This window comes from Trichoderma aggressivum (genome assembly GCF_033847375.1).
Source record: "Trichoderma aggressivum f. europaeum strain CBS 100526 chromosome Unknown scaffold_080, whole genome shotgun sequence".
Lineage (NCBI taxonomy): Eukaryota > Fungi > Ascomycota > Sordariomycetes > Hypocreales > Hypocreaceae > Trichoderma > Trichoderma aggressivum.
In genome coordinates, this window is record NW_026946446.1 from 22811 (window position 1) to 43001 (window position 20191).

General features: G+C 51.7%; 2 protein-coding genes across 2 annotated transcripts; both read right to left on the reverse strand.

Moving 5' to 3' along the window:
* Positions 1-8605: 8605 nt before the first annotated feature.
* Triagg1_10664 (uncharacterized protein) lies at positions 8606-10907 on the reverse strand (the record flags this gene model as incomplete). The annotated part of the gene is made up of 2 exons (XM_062894760.1): positions 8606-10592; positions 10717-10907. 2 exons carry the CDS (start codon positions 10905-10907, stop codon positions 8606-8608), a joined length of 2178 nt encoding a protein of 725 aa, XP_062750377.1.
* A 3272-nt stretch (positions 10908-14179) lies between these two features.
* Triagg1_10665 (uncharacterized protein) lies at positions 14180-16951 on the reverse strand (the record flags this gene model as incomplete). Its single annotated transcript, XM_062894761.1, has 1 exon — positions 14180-16951. The coding sequence occupies one exon, from the start codon at positions 16949-16951 to the stop codon at positions 14180-14182; it is 2772 nt and encodes a 923-aa protein (XP_062750378.1).
* Positions 16952-20191: the final 3240 nt, after the last annotated feature.

Here is a 20191-nt window from a genome sequence, read left to right on the forward strand (position 1 = left end):
AAAACGAGATCCGCGGAATAGACACTGAGCTAACAGACATGGGTAGATGATTCTACAAACCTGAATTTAGTGTTCAATGATGGAAGATAAGATTAATCAACATTGGTGACCTCCAATCCCGTACTCCCTTTTCAGGAGAACGAGGCAACTTTTGTGATTTTTTTGCCTTCCCTTATAAACACCGAAGCCTCAGTGACTGTATAAGAGCAGATCACCGGCCAGCCAGCGCGATTAGTGCAAAATGTAATATAGTTTCAACCTCAATCTGCTCGCTATTGGATAAAAAAGGCGAAGACTGAAAGGTGGCACTATGAGACATCGCCCACTGAAGCACTTCTCTACACACTCATCAGGGCGCGGCCACGTCCCTATGATTTTCGGAAGATCTCCAATGACTTTTAGCCACCTTAGGGAGACTTCCAGCCATGTTGAGTTTCTATCAGAGGTGTATGCCTTAGCCAAGTTCTCCGGTTCAGGGGCTCCAAGTCTTACATTACAGAATGAGCTGGCAAAGGCTCCACCAGTGATGCAATATCCAGCTGCTGACCTGAAGGCCTCCCTAGAGTCTGCCTAGGTACAGACTACCATGATTCGTCAAATATGCGGTCGATCGACTGTAACGGCGGTGGGGAGGAGATGCCTCTTCGTCTCTGCGGGCTGCCTTTCGTGTTGCCTATCGAATCGCCCAACTCCTCTTCGCCGCGCTCTATGGCACCAACATTGGAGAATACTCATTGACCCTACGCCACCAACTTCGTTAGCTCATGCTTCGTTTAACGCTGGAAGGACCATCGTCTAGTCTCTCGGTTCCAATGCACTAATGAAAAGGCAACCAAGCCAGGCTCACCATTTCAAGAATCAGGCCACTTTGCCTTATTTTGGTAACCCCCCGTGACGTACAAATAGAAGGGAGAGTGCGCCCATCGGCTTCAATCATAGATGGTCGTGTTGCAACTTTAATGGGAGGCTAAGAGAAATGTATACATCGTGATGAGGCGCGAGCCATCCAAGCATCAAGATTCGTCTAGCGGTGTGATCTAGGTGATTCGCAAGGCGTAATCGTATTGTATGTGCCATAACGTATTTTTGGGATGTCGGTTAAGGCAGCCCGTCTCAAGCACATGATGACCTGAAAGCCCCGGTCACACTCGGAGTCGCCGCGCCATCTTTCGGCCTAACTCGTGTAATTCGTTGCGCCGTCCCCTGCTCTCGTAATTCAGTGGTGAATAGTCGTTTCCTTCAAGGGAGATTCAATAGCGACTTCATAGCAATGAGTGAGTTCACAGGTATAGCGGTGCGAGCGAGGGGAGGATATAGAAGAGATAATTTACTTACAGGAGACAATTAGCAATGTGTGCCTAACTAGAATCTCGTTTCTTTTTCGTGATGTGATCAATATGGACAAAAATGAAGCGTTGCATGCACCCCGCTTCAAAAGATGACCCTGGCAGACCGGCATCTCCAATAAACCCGCCAAAAGAACCAAGTTTTTCAAGTTTTTACTTCAGCCGCTAGAATCTTGCAGTTTGAATCTATTTATCCATTAATTTATTTTATTCCCATCCGTTATGTTGAGTGGTGCCTAAGCCAATATCCTGCCTTCCTCTTATCTTCTTGACTCTCAGCCTCGCGAGGGGTAAAAAACCGCAAAGGTCACCTGTTCGGTTTGCAGGCAACCTCTACGGCTGAGAGAATAAATTTCATTGGTAAGAAGAGGATAATTCACCACCCTCTGTTCAAAATTACGTTTGATATCGCATGGCGTAATATGCCCTCCAAGCAGCATTCGTATTCGTAGTAGAAGCTGTGCAGCAAAACAATTGATATTCCATCCATCTTTAGTACAGTCAGCCTCTCCCCAACCGCCACGTAAATATTGCGCAATTTCAGGCAAAAATATTCCTCTTCGTGCCTAATGAACCCCAAGAGTGGACGCGACCTCATCACCATTCAAAGCTATAACTGTAGGCAAATCCGGTTGCCTATACCCCCAGTTTCTTAGTGGTAATCGTATTTCCGCTCGATTTACGACTCTTCAATTGCCTCCAAACTACTCTGTTGCCTCGTTTTGGAGCTCGTCTATTTCAAACTGCACACAAAAGGAGGCAAAGGCGATGGAAACCCAACGGAGGAATCTGCTCCACTCCACCAAAAACAATATCACTGCCTGAATGCACACACGGGCCGAGAAAGTCTTGGGATCTTTTGTCATAGGACGCCATTGTCTTTACAGGGCCACAAAGCACCCCTCGGCGTTCTTATGTTCTGTTAAGCCCTGGTCTGTAGTGATTTGTCGATTGATTTCGAGCGATAGAAGACTTGCGCAAACAGAGCAACTCCATTCACTTAACGGTTGCAGTAAACTAGTTATCTTCACTAAACTCCCTAATCATTGCTATTTGTCCTGAACAAGTCTCCTCCAATTGGTCTATCTGTTTTTAAAGGGGGGTTGAGCCCAATACTAACATTTACAGTACAATTTGGGATGCCGTTGTGTTTATTCCACTTCCCTATCAGAATGTTGGTGGTGCTCCGCCGCGATAATAATATTTCTAATTTATTCAAGTAAATCTGATTTTTCTCTAAATATAATGATCAACGTACAGCACTCGTCTTGTGTCAGATACTAGATACACCCTCCCCTCACTTCGCTCTTCAGCATTGTTGATTAGTCTAACCCTCGGCAACATTCTAGAAGTGCATGGTAATATTAAGCAGTCAACTCATCATAGAAGGTTATCATTCTTCACCGAGCGCTTTGTTCTTAAATCTCCCTTGCATATGCACGATGTCAAGTTACGTCGGACGAAACAGCCTCAGCGGATGGCTTAATAGCAATTTACACAGTCGGCCAGCCCGAGCCGAACCCTTTTCCGTGCAAGCATTCCAATCCTAATATATAAAAAAGCATCCAATAAAACTCTCAATGACCCTGGCATTGTACAGCCGCACGTAATTTTGCCCTGCAGAGGCTGGCTACGTTGGGTCATTACTATGCAACCATACTGTCGAGAGCCGAGCTGACATCCGGGACTCTCGCAGTGGTATTACGTTTTCGGCCACTGACATAGCCAGAAAAAAAGATGCCTAGAACACGGTTGGCGTATCCATATTGTTTGTCGGTCGTATGAAGCGGAAACACTTGGCCGCATGTGTTGTCGGAGATTTCTGTAAAGTGCTTCGGCGAACTTGACCAATGTAGGATGCGTGGCCCAAGGCTCAGATGGCGTCTCTGCTACCCAACGAGTTAATTCTTTATTCTGATGTAGTAGTATCAGATCTAAACCGGTGCCTATTAGGAGCAACACTAATATCCATAATATCTCTCGGTCGCGCGTTTGGGTGACTTGTTTCTGGCCTACATACGGTACTACATGTCTTCACATCGTCTCCGTGTAACTGCGGCACGTATCAAAAGAACCTCATTTATTAATACATACAGATTTTCCGTGCATTACCTTCCCCAATTGAACTTATATTGGACCCAGCCTCATATAAATGTCTGGAGCCTTAATGTATAGAATCACTCCGGCGCTTGAATGCCTAAACCAAAGCCATGGGTGGGTTTGCCGACCGAATGTACAGGTGAACAGGAACTGTTGTGTAACATCAACAGCTCCTACCCGCGAGGCCAAAACGTTAACGCAGGGGTATAATTAATCGGCCGCATTAGTTTTGCATTGAGAAATAGAAACGCTGTTCCAGAACATTGAATGCTACTAGTATAGTTGTCAGAGCAAAAGCCTCAATGGAGCATCCCGACCTATCACAGCCACTTACACCCTCGAACATCGACGTCACCCACCAGATGGGACGGCCTTTGGGCACGTTTTAAAAAGACGGTGAAGATCATAGTATTCACATCTGTGTCAAGGTACGTAAATCACCAAGCCGCCGACTCTCTAGCCAGCCAATGCTACTTGACGCTACGTGGCTCAACAAGCGCCATACGCAATTTCGTTATGGTATTGAGCCTCATCAAGCGGCCAGGTCCGGTGTTAACATGTCGGCCTCGGCACCATCCCGGCAGGATGGTGATACTATCTATTATTGTAACTTGGGTGCCGTGCTTCGAAGGCACTTCGTCCGAAGTAAAGGTTTCGAGCGCAACTTGGTTCGTTGGCAATTGTCCAAATGTCCAGATCCTGTCATGCAGCAGGGCTACTGCTTCTGTATTAAGTAAGTCTGCTCCGTAATGGAAGACATCCCGGAAGAATGACTTGCTATGGTGTTGATCCTGAAGACCTCCTTGCAATACGCCTCGCAAATTCTCTATGGGGTTGTAAATGGAGCTCCAGAGAGCTCCATGGGGTAATATAAAACACCTCCTCATCCCCGACTACCAACTCATGTTGATCTCTTTTATCCGTTGCTTGTAATAGCTCTCGTCTCTACACCGAAACATATACTGCAGTATATCTCATAGAACTTATCAAAATTTACTTGTCGCAACGATTATATAACTCATTTTCATAATGTCTTCACGCGACGCCATGTACAACGGCTCCAGGTAAGCTGAGTTTAAAGGATGCTGTCCTTTTTCACTTTGTCGAGCATTCTCCTTTCTATTTATTGAGCGACATATAAATCTTCCTCATCCCCAATGGCTACAATATTGCTCATGCCCTAGTAAATACATGGAGTATACTCATAAGTTTATGCAGAGATGATTCTACCCGCGGTGCTCAGACTGCCGTTTTCCACAGCACCCCCAGCAATCCAACTTACAATCTAGACCGTTTTGTTAGCGGCAACGATCGATCCGTGCCCGCCCCTACGAGCTCTAGTTCAACCGAGGCTAAAGCTGTAGCACAATTCGAAGCCCGCGCATCTGCAGCGATTGATGCATTTGACCAGCAGTTCAGCTCGACCAACAGATCGCCCCACCAATAGTACAATACCCACAAGATGCCGTGTTACTATTCGTGTAGACAAATCATCCACCAATGTTCAAGTTGTGTCCCCCAAGAGAAGGCCGGCAGCGGGAGTGCTTGGGTGACAACCTTCGGCTTTGCCGTGGTGGGCCGGGTTCGAGATGCATACATACGAACCAAATAGGTTCAATGTAACTTCCCCTTGGAGGCTAGGCAGCCTTTTGGAGCACCCAAGCAGCACTCTGGTGGTACAAAGGTGAAGAAGGAGCAGGCATTTGCTAAGAATGGTAGCTATTGTGGGGGAGGAGCTGAGCAAATGTTTACGTATGAGATGAGGCTCAACTGGGGCCCGTTGCAGACGTGGATTGGACGAAGGATTGGATCTTACATGTACTTACATGAGGGTGGTGTGAAGTGTCAGTAGCGACCGTTTGAGTGTTGTACTTGGAGGGTCAGAATTAATGGTTAATGGTTGAGGATTCCTCTTACCTGTTGCTCTCCGCATCTCCCCCTGAGTGAAATGCCTCTTCTGACAGCATATGATTGACCGCTCGGATGCGCATACACAGGATCAAGGCGACGGATCGGAGTGCATACACAAACACGTAGAGGAATTGGGGATGGGGAACTCTCTGGCCTGGCCATCCAGGTCCTCCATGTTACTAGCCAATGAGACAAAACTTCCAGGTTGCCAATTCACTACCTAAATTGGTAGCTAACCAACAGGACGGAGTCACTTGCGAGGTTGACATACTCTAGCCCTCTAATTGACAAAATTGAGTAGGGGACAGACAGCTCGAACATTCAATATTCTTTGTTTTTCTTACAACGAGCTGAGTTATGCTCATCTAACTCAGGCCCCATAGAAGTAAATTTCGTCGTCGCTCTTCAACACCTTCATATGCGTAATTGGTTTAGTGGTAAAATTCTCCGTTGCCATCCGCAACGTCGGGGAGCCCTGGGTTCGATTCCCAGATTACGCAATTAGATTTCATTTTTTGGAGTTTTTTTCCCAATTTTCTTTTTCTCTTTCTCTCTTTTGAGGCTTCTTTTTGCAGTGACGATTTGCGATGCGCGGTTGAAGCTAGCGCTCAGGTGGTTGGTTGGTGGCCTTTCTTCTCGGTTCAGTCCAGCCAATGCCGTCTGCACACGCGGTCATCATTCACAATCACTCGCAGTCCGTCCAACTTCAATTAAAGACGTAGCATCATGTAGTAAGGCGTAGGTTTTACCCGTTGCGGATGATGCAAATGGCTCCGTCTCAGCCTCGTGAACTATACAAAATAAGACCTGTGATTTGCATACACGTGTAAGCGGCCATTTCCGGAGCACCAGTTCCAACCACTCTGCGTTTTGACGTGTCGTCAGCCTTCAGAACTACCTATAATCACATGCCAGACGGAGAAAATCGGGTGCCTGAGGAAGGATTCGGCGGCCGGTCTGACATTAGCAACGTCAGAGACAACCCTTCTAGAAGCAATGCGCTCCTACGGGTGGCTTGGTCCTAGTTTCGCCAATGAAACGATTCTCAACTGAAACTAACCTCAAACGCCCCGAGGCTTGCTTGACCGATAGAAGTGGACTCTTTGCTAGCTGGAGAGGAGGCTGGGCTGCATTCCAGTCAACTATCCAGAGCCGCATTCCTTCGCCGCGCCTGGATTCATTGCCTCGAGAGTCTCTTGCCATATGCAGTATCATGTCCGGTGAATATTAATCCTTCGAATCCAAAGAGACATGCCTAGATCTCCGTGTCAAATTTTGTTCTAGCTCAGGAACGAAGTAGCATAGGATCTGTCTGGTGACCCAGCCAATCGGCTCAGAGCTACAAGAGCAGCCAGGGCTCACTCACTCTAATCAAACCAAGTAACACAGACAGCCTCTCGGGAAAATGTGCAAGATAAACAGCTTTCTTTGCTAAATACTGCCCAGAGAAGCCATCCAAGACATGGCCCGACCTCGCACAGACGCACGAAGCAGGGCGTAGAAATAAACTACTCAATAGTCCAACAAACTATCGAAATGGCACTCCACCATCATTACGGAGCAAAACGCCTCACAGATCTAGAGCATCCAGCCAATCACGCTGCTCACTTCTGCCTAACTGGGAAAGAAATTCCTGTTGCGTAGCTGATCTGTGCTCGTGGGCGAGAGCCGTGAGAAAAGTGGGCGAACATGGCGTGAGCTGTCATCTTCAAGGGATGCCGCTCGGCAATCGCTATCCGAAATCCGCCCAAAGAATGATACTCGTCAGTCGAAAAAAGATTCTGGAAAACATAGCGTCCCTATGGCATCCTCCTTACAGTTGGCTTTGCAGGATACATGTAGTACTAACATAGACTCACGCACAAGCCACATCAGAAGCTATCCCGAAATATGGAACCCCCATAGCGACGACAAATGCACATCTAATGCATTTTCATAAGCAATAAACACATATCCGATATGTAATAAGCTTACCTGCTCGCATCATAATCAACATCACCCAGACTAAGCCATCAAGTAGTGACCAAATTTCTGGACTGAAAATCGCCAAGTATAAGAAAACGCATGATACCACCTAGGGAGAAAATCATTTACGTTCCCTGATTATCTATATATGCGTCCAAAACACCTAGCAGCTTCATCCATACCGTTTGCCTATGCAGATACACCCGCTTCATCCATCCGTCACCAGAAAAACACCGCCTATTATGTATTTGACAGAAGGACAAAATCTCCAAGGTCTCACAGGAGCGGCTAGCAATTGGAGCATCTCGCCCAGTTTGTACATGGGAGGATCAGATTATAACAAGACATGGTGACAGGTAGCACCCAATCCATGAACATGGCATGGCATGGCCATCGAAACGATATAGGAGGCATATTAATGAACGAAAAAGATGAGTCAAAGTATTATCAAGTCGTTTATTTTCCCAGACTGGCTACTTGATATCGAAATCCCAAAGTGACTATGTACCCAGCTCCCACTTGACACGCATCCCAAAGGGCACCCAGCCACCCCAGAACCAAAGTCACCCTAGCTTTAATTCCAGCTTCTTTATAAACTGCGTCATTCACGCAGAAGATCTGGGGGGGAATACTGGATAATGTTCCGCAACTCCGCAGTCCATGTCACTCATGAGCTGCTTGAAAACCCCAAAATGTGGTAGCCATTGTCCAATATCTTTCCCAAAACTTCGGCGCAAATGACGCAGTTAATAAAGAAGCGAAAATCGATATTGCCAAGTAGAAATTAGTATCAAGAGGTGGAGGGACGGGGCCTTATTCGTGTCGGAGTATTTCGTTGTTTGAGTAAATCTGTGGATGGAAACGGATTGTTAGCAGCGTAACGTTGAGAGACGGAAAAGTCGAAAAGAATGAAAAGTTTGCTCCAGAATCACACAGAACTTACCTATACTAGGCCTGTCCATCGATATCAACAACGTCATCCGGCCTTTTTCACCATCAATCCTCAAGCTCCCTCCATGCAAACTCTATCCAGATAGTCTATGGTCAAGCATCCTCCGTTCTATCGTTATTCATCCAATACTCCATCCAAGAAGGAAAACAAAAAGCCTCCAATGTAAAGGCGCGAGCCCTGTATCGTATATAAATCACTCAGCAAGCCAACCCGTCATCGAAGTAGCCAAAAAAGAAAGACAGAAGCAAAGAATTTACTTGAAAAGGAGAAAAGAGCAGAGTAACAAAAGAAAACGACCAACGCCAACAGATGGAAGCTCAAGCATCTTCCGTCAGTCAACGATCACCCGGTTCTTGACCTCCCACTCCTGCCAAAAAGTGGGAGACTGCACCGCATGAGCTGCGCCGCTCAACCAAGCTCGGCATGCCAAGTATTTGGAATACGCTTGGGGTTCAGATTGCATCTTCTCATCGCAAACCTCGAGCAGACTTTGGAACTCGGAATTTCGGGCATCAACGTTGGCTCCCCCCTTGACCAAGGTTCTAGCCGCGAGCTTTCGATGGAAGCGCACGGCAATGTGCAACGCCGTCTCCCCTCTCTTGTTGCGCGCATCCACGTCGGCCCCCCTCTCAATGAGCAACTGCAAAATAAGGGGCCCACGCTTGTATTCGTTCTCCTCTGGCAGTGCCGCAGCGAATGCCATGAGAGGAGTGTTGCCGAACACGTCCCTGTGGTTTGGGTCCTGTCCAGCATCAAGCAAGGTCTTCAGTAGATCAAGCCGAAGCTCCATTATCTGCTCTGAGGAATCCACCACCTTTCGGGTCTCGCGTGGGCCAAGGGTCTCCGTTGTCTTATCCAATCCGTGTTTCTCCGCGATGCTGCCCAAACTTAACGTCGCCATGGCAAGGCAATGGAGGCCATTGTGGCCAAAGTCATCCTCATGAAAGCGGTTTTCCATCGATACCCTAATGTTTTGCACGAGCTGACTCTCCTGTGATACCGCAGGATCGTTGCTCAGTGTAGGGTCAAGGGCTGGATGTAGTATTGTGTAATGACGTAACCCCAGCACGTCTGAACTCAGCCCACCACCAAAGTGCGGCCGTACGGGACTGAGGTTCTCAATGATGGGTACAATGCCGAGCGCATCGCGTTGGAGATACTCGCGAGGGTCGAGATCGTGCAAGGAATGCAAGCGTATTGTCTTGTTCTGCATGGTCAGAACATGCAAGGGGGATCGGCCGTAGCAGTCCCGCGCAAGCATGTTGAAGTTCAAAGCTCGTGCAACTCTGATCAATTCTTCGACATGATCAGGACCAACAGATTCATCATCTCTGATGACATGCATAAATGTTTGCCCCGCAGTATTCTGATCGTTGATAATGTCCTTGACGGTACCGCTTGTGAGAGCTTGGTACAATACCGGGAAGGGGGCATAAGCTGCCAGGAAATGCAGCACGGTGTGTCGATGGCGATCCAGCAGCAGAGCATCATGTCTGCTGGTTTGCGTAGAGATAAACATGTGAGCGCCAGGCGATGGTCCTTCAGGTGTCATCCAGTGGAAAGTTCCCTGAGACTGGGCTAACCAATCCTCCCATGTCGGCGCAATGCTAGGAATATGGCCGAATCGGGCGGAAAAGTCGACGTTGAGGAGATGTCCTGGTAAAGGAACGTCGATATCAAACACAGTCGTCGCTTCAGGGCCGCCGATCCAGTCTTCGTTCCAAGCCACACGCAAGCCACGTTCCTGAGACATAATCTCCAGGCCGGCTGCTGGTGAGGTGAACCTCTTGACCAGACGCTTGACCACCTTGACATACGGTTCTGAATATCCGGCAAGATGCTTCCTGAATGTGCCTGTGGTGTTGGCGCTTGATTCAGTCATGAAAGTTGTCGCGCGGAGGAACTTGGCAAAGGGGCCCTCGCGAGGACAAACACCCATAGAGTTACTCCGGTATCCGCAGTTCTGGCTGAGAGTCTCCTCTGGTATGTCAAAGAGGACGCAGGACCTAGACGCTTGCGATTCCATGAAGACATCGCTACCATGGATCGAGCCCGAATATGCATCGCTTGGAGACGCACTCGACGGCCTCGAGCCCGCTCCCACGCTGCTCTCATGGTAATCGCTCCCACCACAGAACGGGGAGTGTCCTTGAGCCTCATGAGCTGAGGGAAAGTGCACTTCCGACGCAGCACGGACTTGGACTGGCGAGTTGGCTAGCTCGGTGATTCGCCGCCCCATATCGTCTTGGTCGCGGGGATGAAGCCATCGCGGCTCTTTGTCAAAGAGCGTCTGGAGTCTCTTGTTTGCGGAGCTCTGTCTGTTGTTTGCGCATGTTAGCCGTCTGACTGCACAGCGTATGTCGAGAAAATAGAATGGCCGCCAGCAGCACTACAGTAGGTATGGTAGCTACATATAGCTGCCTTGAACTCGGCTGAGCTTACTGGATAGTCTTGTCGGGAGGCTGCTGTCCGTTGATGATGGCGCGAATCCTATCAACGGACAGTGTTGTAAACACATAGAGCCTAGCCATCTTGCGCTGGGCAGACGAGGACCATGTTGCGGGACGACCATTTGGACTGATTGGCTGGTTGTCGGGCGAAGTCGACTGCGTCGGTATAGTCAGTGTGGGCATTGGCCGTCCGCTCATGGTCCCTCGCAGCTCTATTCTGTTGTTTGTGCAGCTGAAGAAGCGATAGCCCGAGTTTGGTGTTCTCAATTGAAAGAAGTAGTAGAAACAAGAGCACAGGCTAATCAACGGGGCCGGCAATCCCGTCTCGACAAGTCAGAGAGAAGCGTTGGATGCATCATGATGTTGGTCGGCTGCGGGAGTATTTGAGCAAAGGTCTATCGATGGCGGAGCAAGCCATCAAGTGACCCGAGGGAGGCAGCTCTGCAGAAGCTTGCAGCAATTCCCCTCATATCCGCTGGTCTTACATTCGGCCGCGAACTGTTGTTGGAGCGACACGATGCCTTTTCTTGCAAGTTTGTCGTGGTCATTCCTGTGATGCCCGATGCAAGACCGCAACGTGATTGGCCAGCCTGGTGCCAGCGGTGCCAGCCTAGCGCTGCGCCTCAACACCATCAGTGACGTTTGGTCTTTCGGAGGGTGTGGCTGGTGTGGCGGAGCGAGATGGGACAAGCTGCTGTGGGATTTTAAAGATGCCTCTTCCTCCCTTCACCTCTTCGGCCCCCATCTCATTGCGAGGCCATGGTCACGGCCAACGCATAAACCCCAGACGTCAGAGCCATTTGTCTCGCTTGGAAGAAGATTGAGGCTCTACTGTACGGCATCAGTCATCAGCCAAGACTCAACATGTCCAAAAAGGCGGTTATTATGTGGTCAACAAGGCTCCAAGGCAGCAAACTCCAGATTACCTAACGTGATCCTTTCCATGCACAAGCAACGGGCGCCCTTTGCATGCGCAGCAACACAAGCTTGTTCATCCTTGTATGCACACACACACAGTCAGTCAGGCACAAACAGGCAACCAGCTCAGAAAGTGGCCGGCAACCACAGCGATGGAGCCCCGGTCAGCGAGAAAGCCTCCGGAGGCCGCTGTGACTGTGAGAATTCTGGCGTCTGCATTCTTCACTCGGCCCCTGCATGACATCCAAGTTTCAAGACTTCCCAAATGCCCACTTTAACACGCATCCAGCAACACGGCAAAAACGCCGGGCGACATGGTGCGAAAAAAGGGGGGGGGATACCGTGCAATACGAGTTTAATCTATTTTTCCAAGTACAAGTATGAGGCACTGTACAAATTCCTGCTCTTGCACAGGCTCCGTCCGCAAGGATCACAAACCACGCGAGCGCGCTCCAATCCGGAAGGCAAACGCAGCAAAGGTCGGCTGTGCTGGTGCCCCGGCCGCTGCTCCACACAAACGAAAAAAAGGAGAAGCTGTGGGAAAAGGAGATTTCCCTTCAGCGTTCGATGACTCGTATAACCGGCTGGCCAGGGCAGGTTGATTACTTTTGAGCGCCGGCAGACGAGAGGCGAGCGGTGAAGATGGCTCGCGTCGTCAAAGGACTGCGTCTAGAAGGTCGACAGGTCATTCAATCAAACAACTCACTCATTCAGCTCGGCTGGGACACACACATGGGTTCCGGTCTAGGCTCAGGTTCATGTACAGGGACAGACACTGTGCTCGTACCGTGTGCGGAGTTCGGCATGCCTTCCCACATGGAGTCTCAATCGTCTCGTCTCGTGTCTCGGCGCCGCGCGAAATTTGTCCCAGATCGATCATCGCACACGCATACGCTGCCGTCTCACCACCCATTGCCACTTCACCCTCCCGCCTGGAATCGACAAAAGTCTCGCACTAAGCATCGACGATCGCAACAACACAAGAGTGAGTGGGCATTCCCACAGGCACTACTCGGACTCCGTACATACAAAGGACCTACTGTGCATCGTCGTCACATTAAAACCTGACAGGCCCGAAAGGCTAAAGCCACCAAGAAACGCCTCGCAAAAAACCACTGCACCAATGAGCGCCACATCCGGCATCCCGCCCGCTGCCAGACTCGACGACAGCGAAAGAGAGAAAAACGCCTCTACGGGGAAAAGCATCTGCTTGAAACAGCTGCCGGGGCCCCAGGCGCGCCCCTGGATAATTTAGCTAGCACTAGTGTGGGCAAAGGAGATCCCAGTGGAGGATCCCCTCTTGGATGGGTGTCGTGGGTTTTTTTGGTACCTGCAGAAGTGCCATGTAAATGACCGTCTCGTGCATACGTGGCATACCGGTATCATCCTCCAAAGTACTCTACAAGCTATACAGTGCATCTTGCATCTTGTCAGGAACACAGATGCAAGGACCGGGATCGGCAAGCACCGCATGTACGGTGCTGACAGCAGATGCCTCACATCACGGACAAGTCAAACCAAAACCAGCTGCTGCGAAAAGACAAAATATCCACCCTTTCAAGCATACAGTAAGCCTATGTACTTGCCCGTCAACCAGGAGACGAACATCCATGCCTCGAGCACCGATTGGCTCTCTGTCCTACAAACTCGTACAATCATCTCCTCATCTCATCCCATCCCATCCCATCCCACAGACGCAGAGAACCACCATCACTCATACTGTACGAGTACATCCTCATCCTCATCCTCGTATACACAACAAAATCACCACAAAAAAACACCGTCTATCCCCCTCTCGGCCAATGCCACATACCTTTCCCAAACCAGTAAAGCCGAAGAAGCCGCCCGCTGCGGCGTTTTTTCTTCCTCCCTTCTCCCCAAGGTTCTTTGTTCCGCTGTCTTAAAAAAAAAACTTGGACCGACGACCAGGGAGAGGGGGCCGCTATTCCCACTTTAACCACAATCTTCACCGTTGTCTTAGACACCACACACTTTGACCATGGAAAAACACGCTGTAGATCTGACTAAAGTGGCTCCTTAGTACGCACCCAACGTTACTTTGGATCTGAGCCCATTTCTTACGGTGCCTGACTAGCATCGACGACCAGTTCGGTGGCGGCACTAATTCGTACTATTACGGGTTTACTAGCAAGAAGAATGCATCCTCTATCCGATGCATCCGCAGGCAAAAGTTTGCTGTACGTACAGTCATGTTGTTCATTGGCTTTCAACTCGTAGAAACATTCCACCTCACAAGAAAACAAACATCGTTGTCACAAGAGGGGGAGACATCAGGTAATTTTAGACTGCCTTGCCATTCAACTAATATAGAATAAAGAAATAAAAATGGTCTACGTTACCATATGAAGCCTTGTCCATGTATCCAAAATCTAGCGGACCTGGTGCGGCTATGTAAGAATAAAGCAAAATAAAAAATCCTTCTCTAAATCATACTATTTACACGTTTCTGATCATGACATGGATGATTCCCAAGTGTACATGTTCCAGACCCAAAAACACACTTTAGCTTATCCAATTTACAAAAGGAAGACTGCAGCGGCAGCGATGGCAGCAAAGAGGCTGCCACCAACACGGCCAGCACTGTTGCCAGGAGGGGGAATGCCTGAGCCGGGGTTGCCACCAGGGGCACCAGCAGGGTTGGTGCCGACAGGAGCAGGGGGGTTAGCCGGAGCAGTGTACACCGGGGATCCGGCCGGGGCGGTTCCAACGGGAGGAGGAACAACGGGAGCAGTTCCAACGGGAGGAGCATAAGGAGGAACCACAGGGGTGACAGCAGCGGCAGAAGACGCGGGAGGAGGAGCGATGACAACCGGGGGAACGCTGGCGGGAGCGCTGGGGACAGCAGGAGCGCTAGGAGCAACGGGGCTGACAGCGGGAGGAGTACCAGCGGGAGGAGTGTAGGCGGGCACGGTCTGAGAAACAAGAGTAGGGATCTCAGAAGGACCGTTGGGGCCGTTGGGGTAGACCGTGGTGGTGACGCTGCCAACGGGGCAGTTGGGAGTTCCGGGAGGGCATCGGGTGACGGTGAAGGTCTGGGTGATGTAGGAGGTAGCGGTGGTGGTGGTGGTAGGCTCGGCACCAGGAGCAGTGTAGACGGGGCCACCAGGAGCAGTGTAAGCAGGGCCGCCAGGCTGGCCGGGAGTCTTCTCAGTGGCGGTGACGGGGCAGATGGTGGTGGAGATGGCAATGGTGTCAGTCACAGTCTTGGGGCGAGTCGGGCAGTTAGTGACCTCAGGAGGGCACTGAGTGATGGTGCGGACCGTGGTGGTGTAGATAGTGGAGGTGCTGTACTGAGGAGCGCCAGTGGTGACAGGAGAAGAGCCGCCGGAGGTCTGAGCAGGAGGAGCACCGCCAGCAGGACCAGTGGGGTAACCAGAGCCGGCAGGGGGAGCACCACCAGCAGGGCCGGAAGGAGAAGATCCAGATACAGAGCTCTGAGCAGGGGGAGCACCGCCAGCAGGGCCGGAAGGAGAAGAGCCGGAACCAGAGTTGGCAGGGGGGGTGGGGTAGACAATCGCGGTGGAAGTCTTAGGGTGCTCTCCCTCGCTGGCAGTAACAGGGCAGATGGTGGTGGAGATGGCAATGGTGTCAGTCACAGTCTTGGGACCAGCGGGGCAGTTGGTAACCTCAGGAGGGCACTGAGTGATGGTGCGGACCGTGGTGGTGAAGATGGTAGAGGTGCTGTACTGAGGAGCACCGGTGGTGCCAGCGCCAGCAGGGCCGGTGGTGACGGGAGAAGAGCCGCCGGAGGTCTCAGCCGGAGGAGTGGGGTAGACGGGGATAGTCTCGGTCTCAGCAGGGCCAGTAGGGGCAACACCAGTCTCGGTGCCAACGGGAGCAGTCTCAGTACCAGCAGGGCCAGTAGGAGCAACACCAGTCTCAGTACCAGCGGGAGCAGTCTCGGTGCCAGCAGGGCCGGTGGTGACGGGAAGCTGACCACCGGAGGTCTCGGCGGGAGGAGTAGGGTAGACGGGGATGGTCTCAGTAGCAGGGCCAGTGGGAACAACGCCAGTCTCAGTGCCAGCGGGAGCGGTCTCGGTACCAGCAGGGGCAGTCTCAGTGCCGGCAGGAGCAGTCTCAGTGCCGGCGGGACCGGTAGGGACAACAGCAGTCTCGGTACCAGCAGGGCCGGTGGTCACAGGAGAAGAACCGCCGGAGGTCTCAGCCGGAGGAGTGGGGTAGACGGGGATGGTCTCAGTAGCAGGGCCGGTGGGAACAACGCCAGTCTCGGTGCCAGCAGGAGCGGTCTCAGTACCAGCGGGAGCAGTCTCGGTACCGGCAGGGCCAGTAGGGATAACAGCAGTCTCGGTGCCAGCAGGAGCAGTCTCAGTACCAGCGGGGGCGGTCTCAGTGCCGGCAGGGCCGGTGGTGACGGGAGAAGAACCGCCGGAGGTCTCAGCCGGAGGAGTAGGGTAGACAGGAGAGGTCTCGGTCTCAGCAGGTCCGGTAGGAACGACAACGGTGTCAGTGCCGGCAGGGCCAGTAGGGACGATCACAGTCTCGGAAGCAGCAGGGCCGGTGGTGACAGGAAGCTGGCCACCAGAGGTTGAAGCAGGAGGAACAGGATATCCGGGAGCAGTCTCGGAGTGACCGGGGTGGCCGGGATGGCCAGGGTTTCCGGGGTAGCTGGGAGTTGAGTGAGGCTTGCCGGGGTGAGTCTTGGTCTCTTCGCAGTCCTCGCTGCTGGAGTGAGGCTTGCCGGGACCGCCAGGACCTCCCGGGTGGCCGGGGTTTCCGGGGTAGCTGGGAGTAGACTGGGGCTTGCCGCCGTGAGTCGTGGTCTCATCGCAGTCCTCATCACCACCGTTGCCAGGCTTGCCAGGCTTACCAGGCTGAGAAGGAGGAGTAGGATAGACAACGGGAGTAGTCTGAGCCGGGGGAACGGGGTAAGCGTTCGAAGAGCCGGCGGGAGGAACGGGGTAAGCGTTCGTGGGTGTGCTGGCCGGGGGAACGGGATAGGCGTTGCTTGAGGAGCCGGCGGCGGGAGGAGTAGGGTAGGCAGGCTGGGAAGTAGGAGCAGCGCCGCCGTCAGTGTGTGTGGCCGTGTAAGTGACGCAAGAGCAGGCAGAGCTGAAAGCGTTGTAGTCGGGGCAGTTAGCGTAGTCTGTGGGGATAGCCGCGTTGGCTGTAGTGGTGCCGGCGAGCCAGCTGAAGCAGGCGCCAGTGGCTTCGGCGCTGAAGCGTTCATCGATCAGGTTGCGGTAGCAGTTGTCCTGCTCGCAGTTGGGGTAATGCGTAGCATTGGCCGCGCCAATGGCGATGGCGCCAACAACAAAGGCGCCCTTCATGATTAACACAATAACGATAAAACTTCTTAGTAACTGTCTTGCTGAGGGTATAAACGAATGAACCTCTCAGTCAAAAGACGTAAGAAAGAAAGTGCGTCCAGCAAAAGAGTGTGTTGGGATAAGGAAGGAAGAAGGGTTCCGAATCTGGGGACCTCGGGGACGGACGGCAGCCTTATATCTTTGCAGGCTTCCAACTTCCATTGGAAACAATCGAAAAAACTGGCTGGGCCCAGGTGCCATGGTGCTAGCCCGGAATACGAAAATAACCCTGCACGGGTGGTCCAGGTGGTGAAGCCGAAAACGCTGGGTCGTATGTCCCCGTGCTGCGTGCATGATTTGAGAGGAGGAGGTCCAGGATCCATCTCCTTTGAGGTGCAGCCGCAGCCGCCACCCGATGCCCAGCTCCACCATCCAGGCACATCAGCACATGCGTCGGTACCGGTACAAGCAGAGCAGCATCTGCATACTGTACTGTGCCATGTTGGGAGGCGCGTGCAGGCCACGAGGGTGGAACCGCCGGTGCCAAAGGTGCATGGCAGGGATGGCAGTACTTTGCACACGCAGCACTGTACGGCTCAAAGGCCAGAGGTCAGCCTTCAACGAGAGCGAAGGCGTGCTTCTCCACCGTGCGCCCCTGACTAGGCTCTTAGCGCAACAGTGTTTCCGCCAACGCAAGTGCAGGGAGGGCCTGGCAGCGCCTCGCAACCTGTTGACGACCTGTCTCTCACGCTCTCAGTGGTGGTTCCTTGACCAATCCTTTGCGCCTGTTGACCATTTCCTGCTTCTGTCTCAACAAGGCGTCTCTCGCCGTCGCTTGTCCTTTCGCTTGCTCAACTGCTCGCCATTCGCTCGCTTTTCCTTCTCGCTGTTTGTTTCTGCTCATCTCGCAATCTCGATCATGCTTGGGGCAGCGATGTTTGGTCGTCTGGCCCCGTCTCTACCCCATTCCTCGCTCTCGGCCAGTCTTTGGAAACATGCACCCATCCATCGCAATCTCTTGAAAGGACGAGGCCCCCTGTTCACCTAATACGGAGAAAGGCGGTCATTGTGCTCTGTCATCAAGTACAGTATGGTATTACTCGTACTTGGTCATTAATAGGAGTACTCCGTACTAGTACTCCATCGTATTAGTCGTCGTCGTAGAATTCCCTGGAAATTGAATAAGACTTGCACCTCGATTGAGGGACACAAGGTATCTTCCTTTCCTTTTTTTCCGGCCCTCCCATGTCCCACAATTTCCACCCCACGGACAGCCCCTCTATGCCAGTGCGACCAAATGTTGTACGAAGTCTGAATTGGGTCGTGGCTGGATGGGCAGGATGCTCACAGCATGATGAGTGAGGTACGGCATTCGTATGCCGTTGGCAAAGGTGCTATCATTAGCAACAAACACTCGTATTAGCGTATGCCAATATCAGACTCAATGTAACATGATGTAAGGCATGTATTGTCCAGAGCTCTCAGAGTTGGCAGGCCACCGGAAATGATCAGCAAGGCGGCACGCCTGAGTCTCTCTCTGTCCAGGCTCATTGGCGAGATTCGTATCGGTGATCCGAAATTAGAAATCAGACCATGCCCTGTTCTGCACTGTCCGGCGGTTCAGTCGCCTTATGTAATAGGAATCCGCTGTACCTGCTGTATAAAGACGGTCAGGCTTATGCTCTGCATAGGGAGACAAGACCTGTAGACTCCAAGACAAGATCGATATCGACAACTTAAGCGCCCGCTATCTGAGCTATTCGGTGAGACACCTTCGGCGTGTATCTTGCCCAAGGCATCAATTAGTTTTGCAACGTAGGCCGACATTGGCAAAGTGAATGACCTACTATGCCACAACTCGTTATTTGCAGGCATGATGGTGACTAGCATATGGTGCGAATTGATATGTTTCTGTGATTCGCCGAGACTTTGACGTTTTCCTCGTGATGAATTGGTTGGCCATCAAGAATACCCGGGAGCTTGCAGAATGCAAGGCCGTGCTGCCATCATTCTGCTGCATTGCAGATCCATTCAGGTGGCATCGCATCCGGTGTGTAAAGCTATTCCCATTGATTCAGAAAGACAGCAGGTTGCAAAGATACGCGGTCGTTTCCTCATGTCCTCACCATCGTCTTGTCACTGACTGTTGCTATTCTTGTTTCCGATCATCTCTCTCTCCGCTCTGAGTCGGGCACGTCACCGGGTTGACGGGTCCCCGTGCCGTGGCAAGCGCTCTGTTTGCATGTATGTACTCCGCACTGTCCGTACCAGTGACTGCCAGCAGTAACTCGCAGCATTCACACTAATATCACCGTTGTTGCGGCACCGGAAATGCAGAACAGGCTGCCAAGGCGCAAAAGACTGCAGTCAAGCAGCGTCCCGCGCGAAATGGTTGGCTGTGGTGCGTCCGTGAGGCGTGGCTGTTTGTTGCAGCGGCTTAGGGCGTGCTGTGGTAACCTCACGTCGGGCCGCCCTAACCACTCAAATCAGCAGGGATGTTGCTTGCTGGGCTGTGCTGATCTGTTTGACAGTGACAGGGATGGTGGAGTGAGTCGAAAGAGGGATCATGCTGGCTGAAAAATGGACGGTTGAGGATGATGATGGCAGAATGACCGCGCGGGATTACTCGAGTGCAGAGATTCGGAAGAGCTGGAACTTGCAGGTATCGCCGTGGCCAATCGATCCTTCCCGGACTGCCGTTGCGCGCTCAGGAAGCTGCGATCCAGCTGGAGCGGTTGGGCTGGGATGATCGCGGCTCGCCGTGATGGACGGAAGGAACGACAGAGGCACACCCGAGGTCGATCTACCTCGGCTGCCCACGCACCATCGCGCCTGTATGATGTACCAAGGTACAAACGGCTCTCATCCTCTCATCGTCTCCGTAATAATTTCTGTTTGATCTCGCCCTGTTTTCTTTTTTTTCTCCCATCATTTCTTGGCGAGATCGTTACGATCCAACCAATTTTATCCCTACAAGGTTCAATTTTCCTGCGCCCTGCCGATCTCCAGAATCAGAATCAGAGTCTTCGCACAGTCGCACAATCCACACACGAAAACGTAGCGACTGGCCTCGGCTCACGTCCGGAGTCTTGGACGAGAATTTGCGTCTCAGTGGACCTTGACAGCGTCATAGAAGAGACGTCGGCAGCGTTTCAACAAGTGAGCCATTTTGTCGCTCCAGAGAGCCAAAGCACGCCGACAGGCGGTTCATACGGTTCTGTACCTGTACAAGCAAGTTCGAGGCAGCAATCGGCCTGTCAA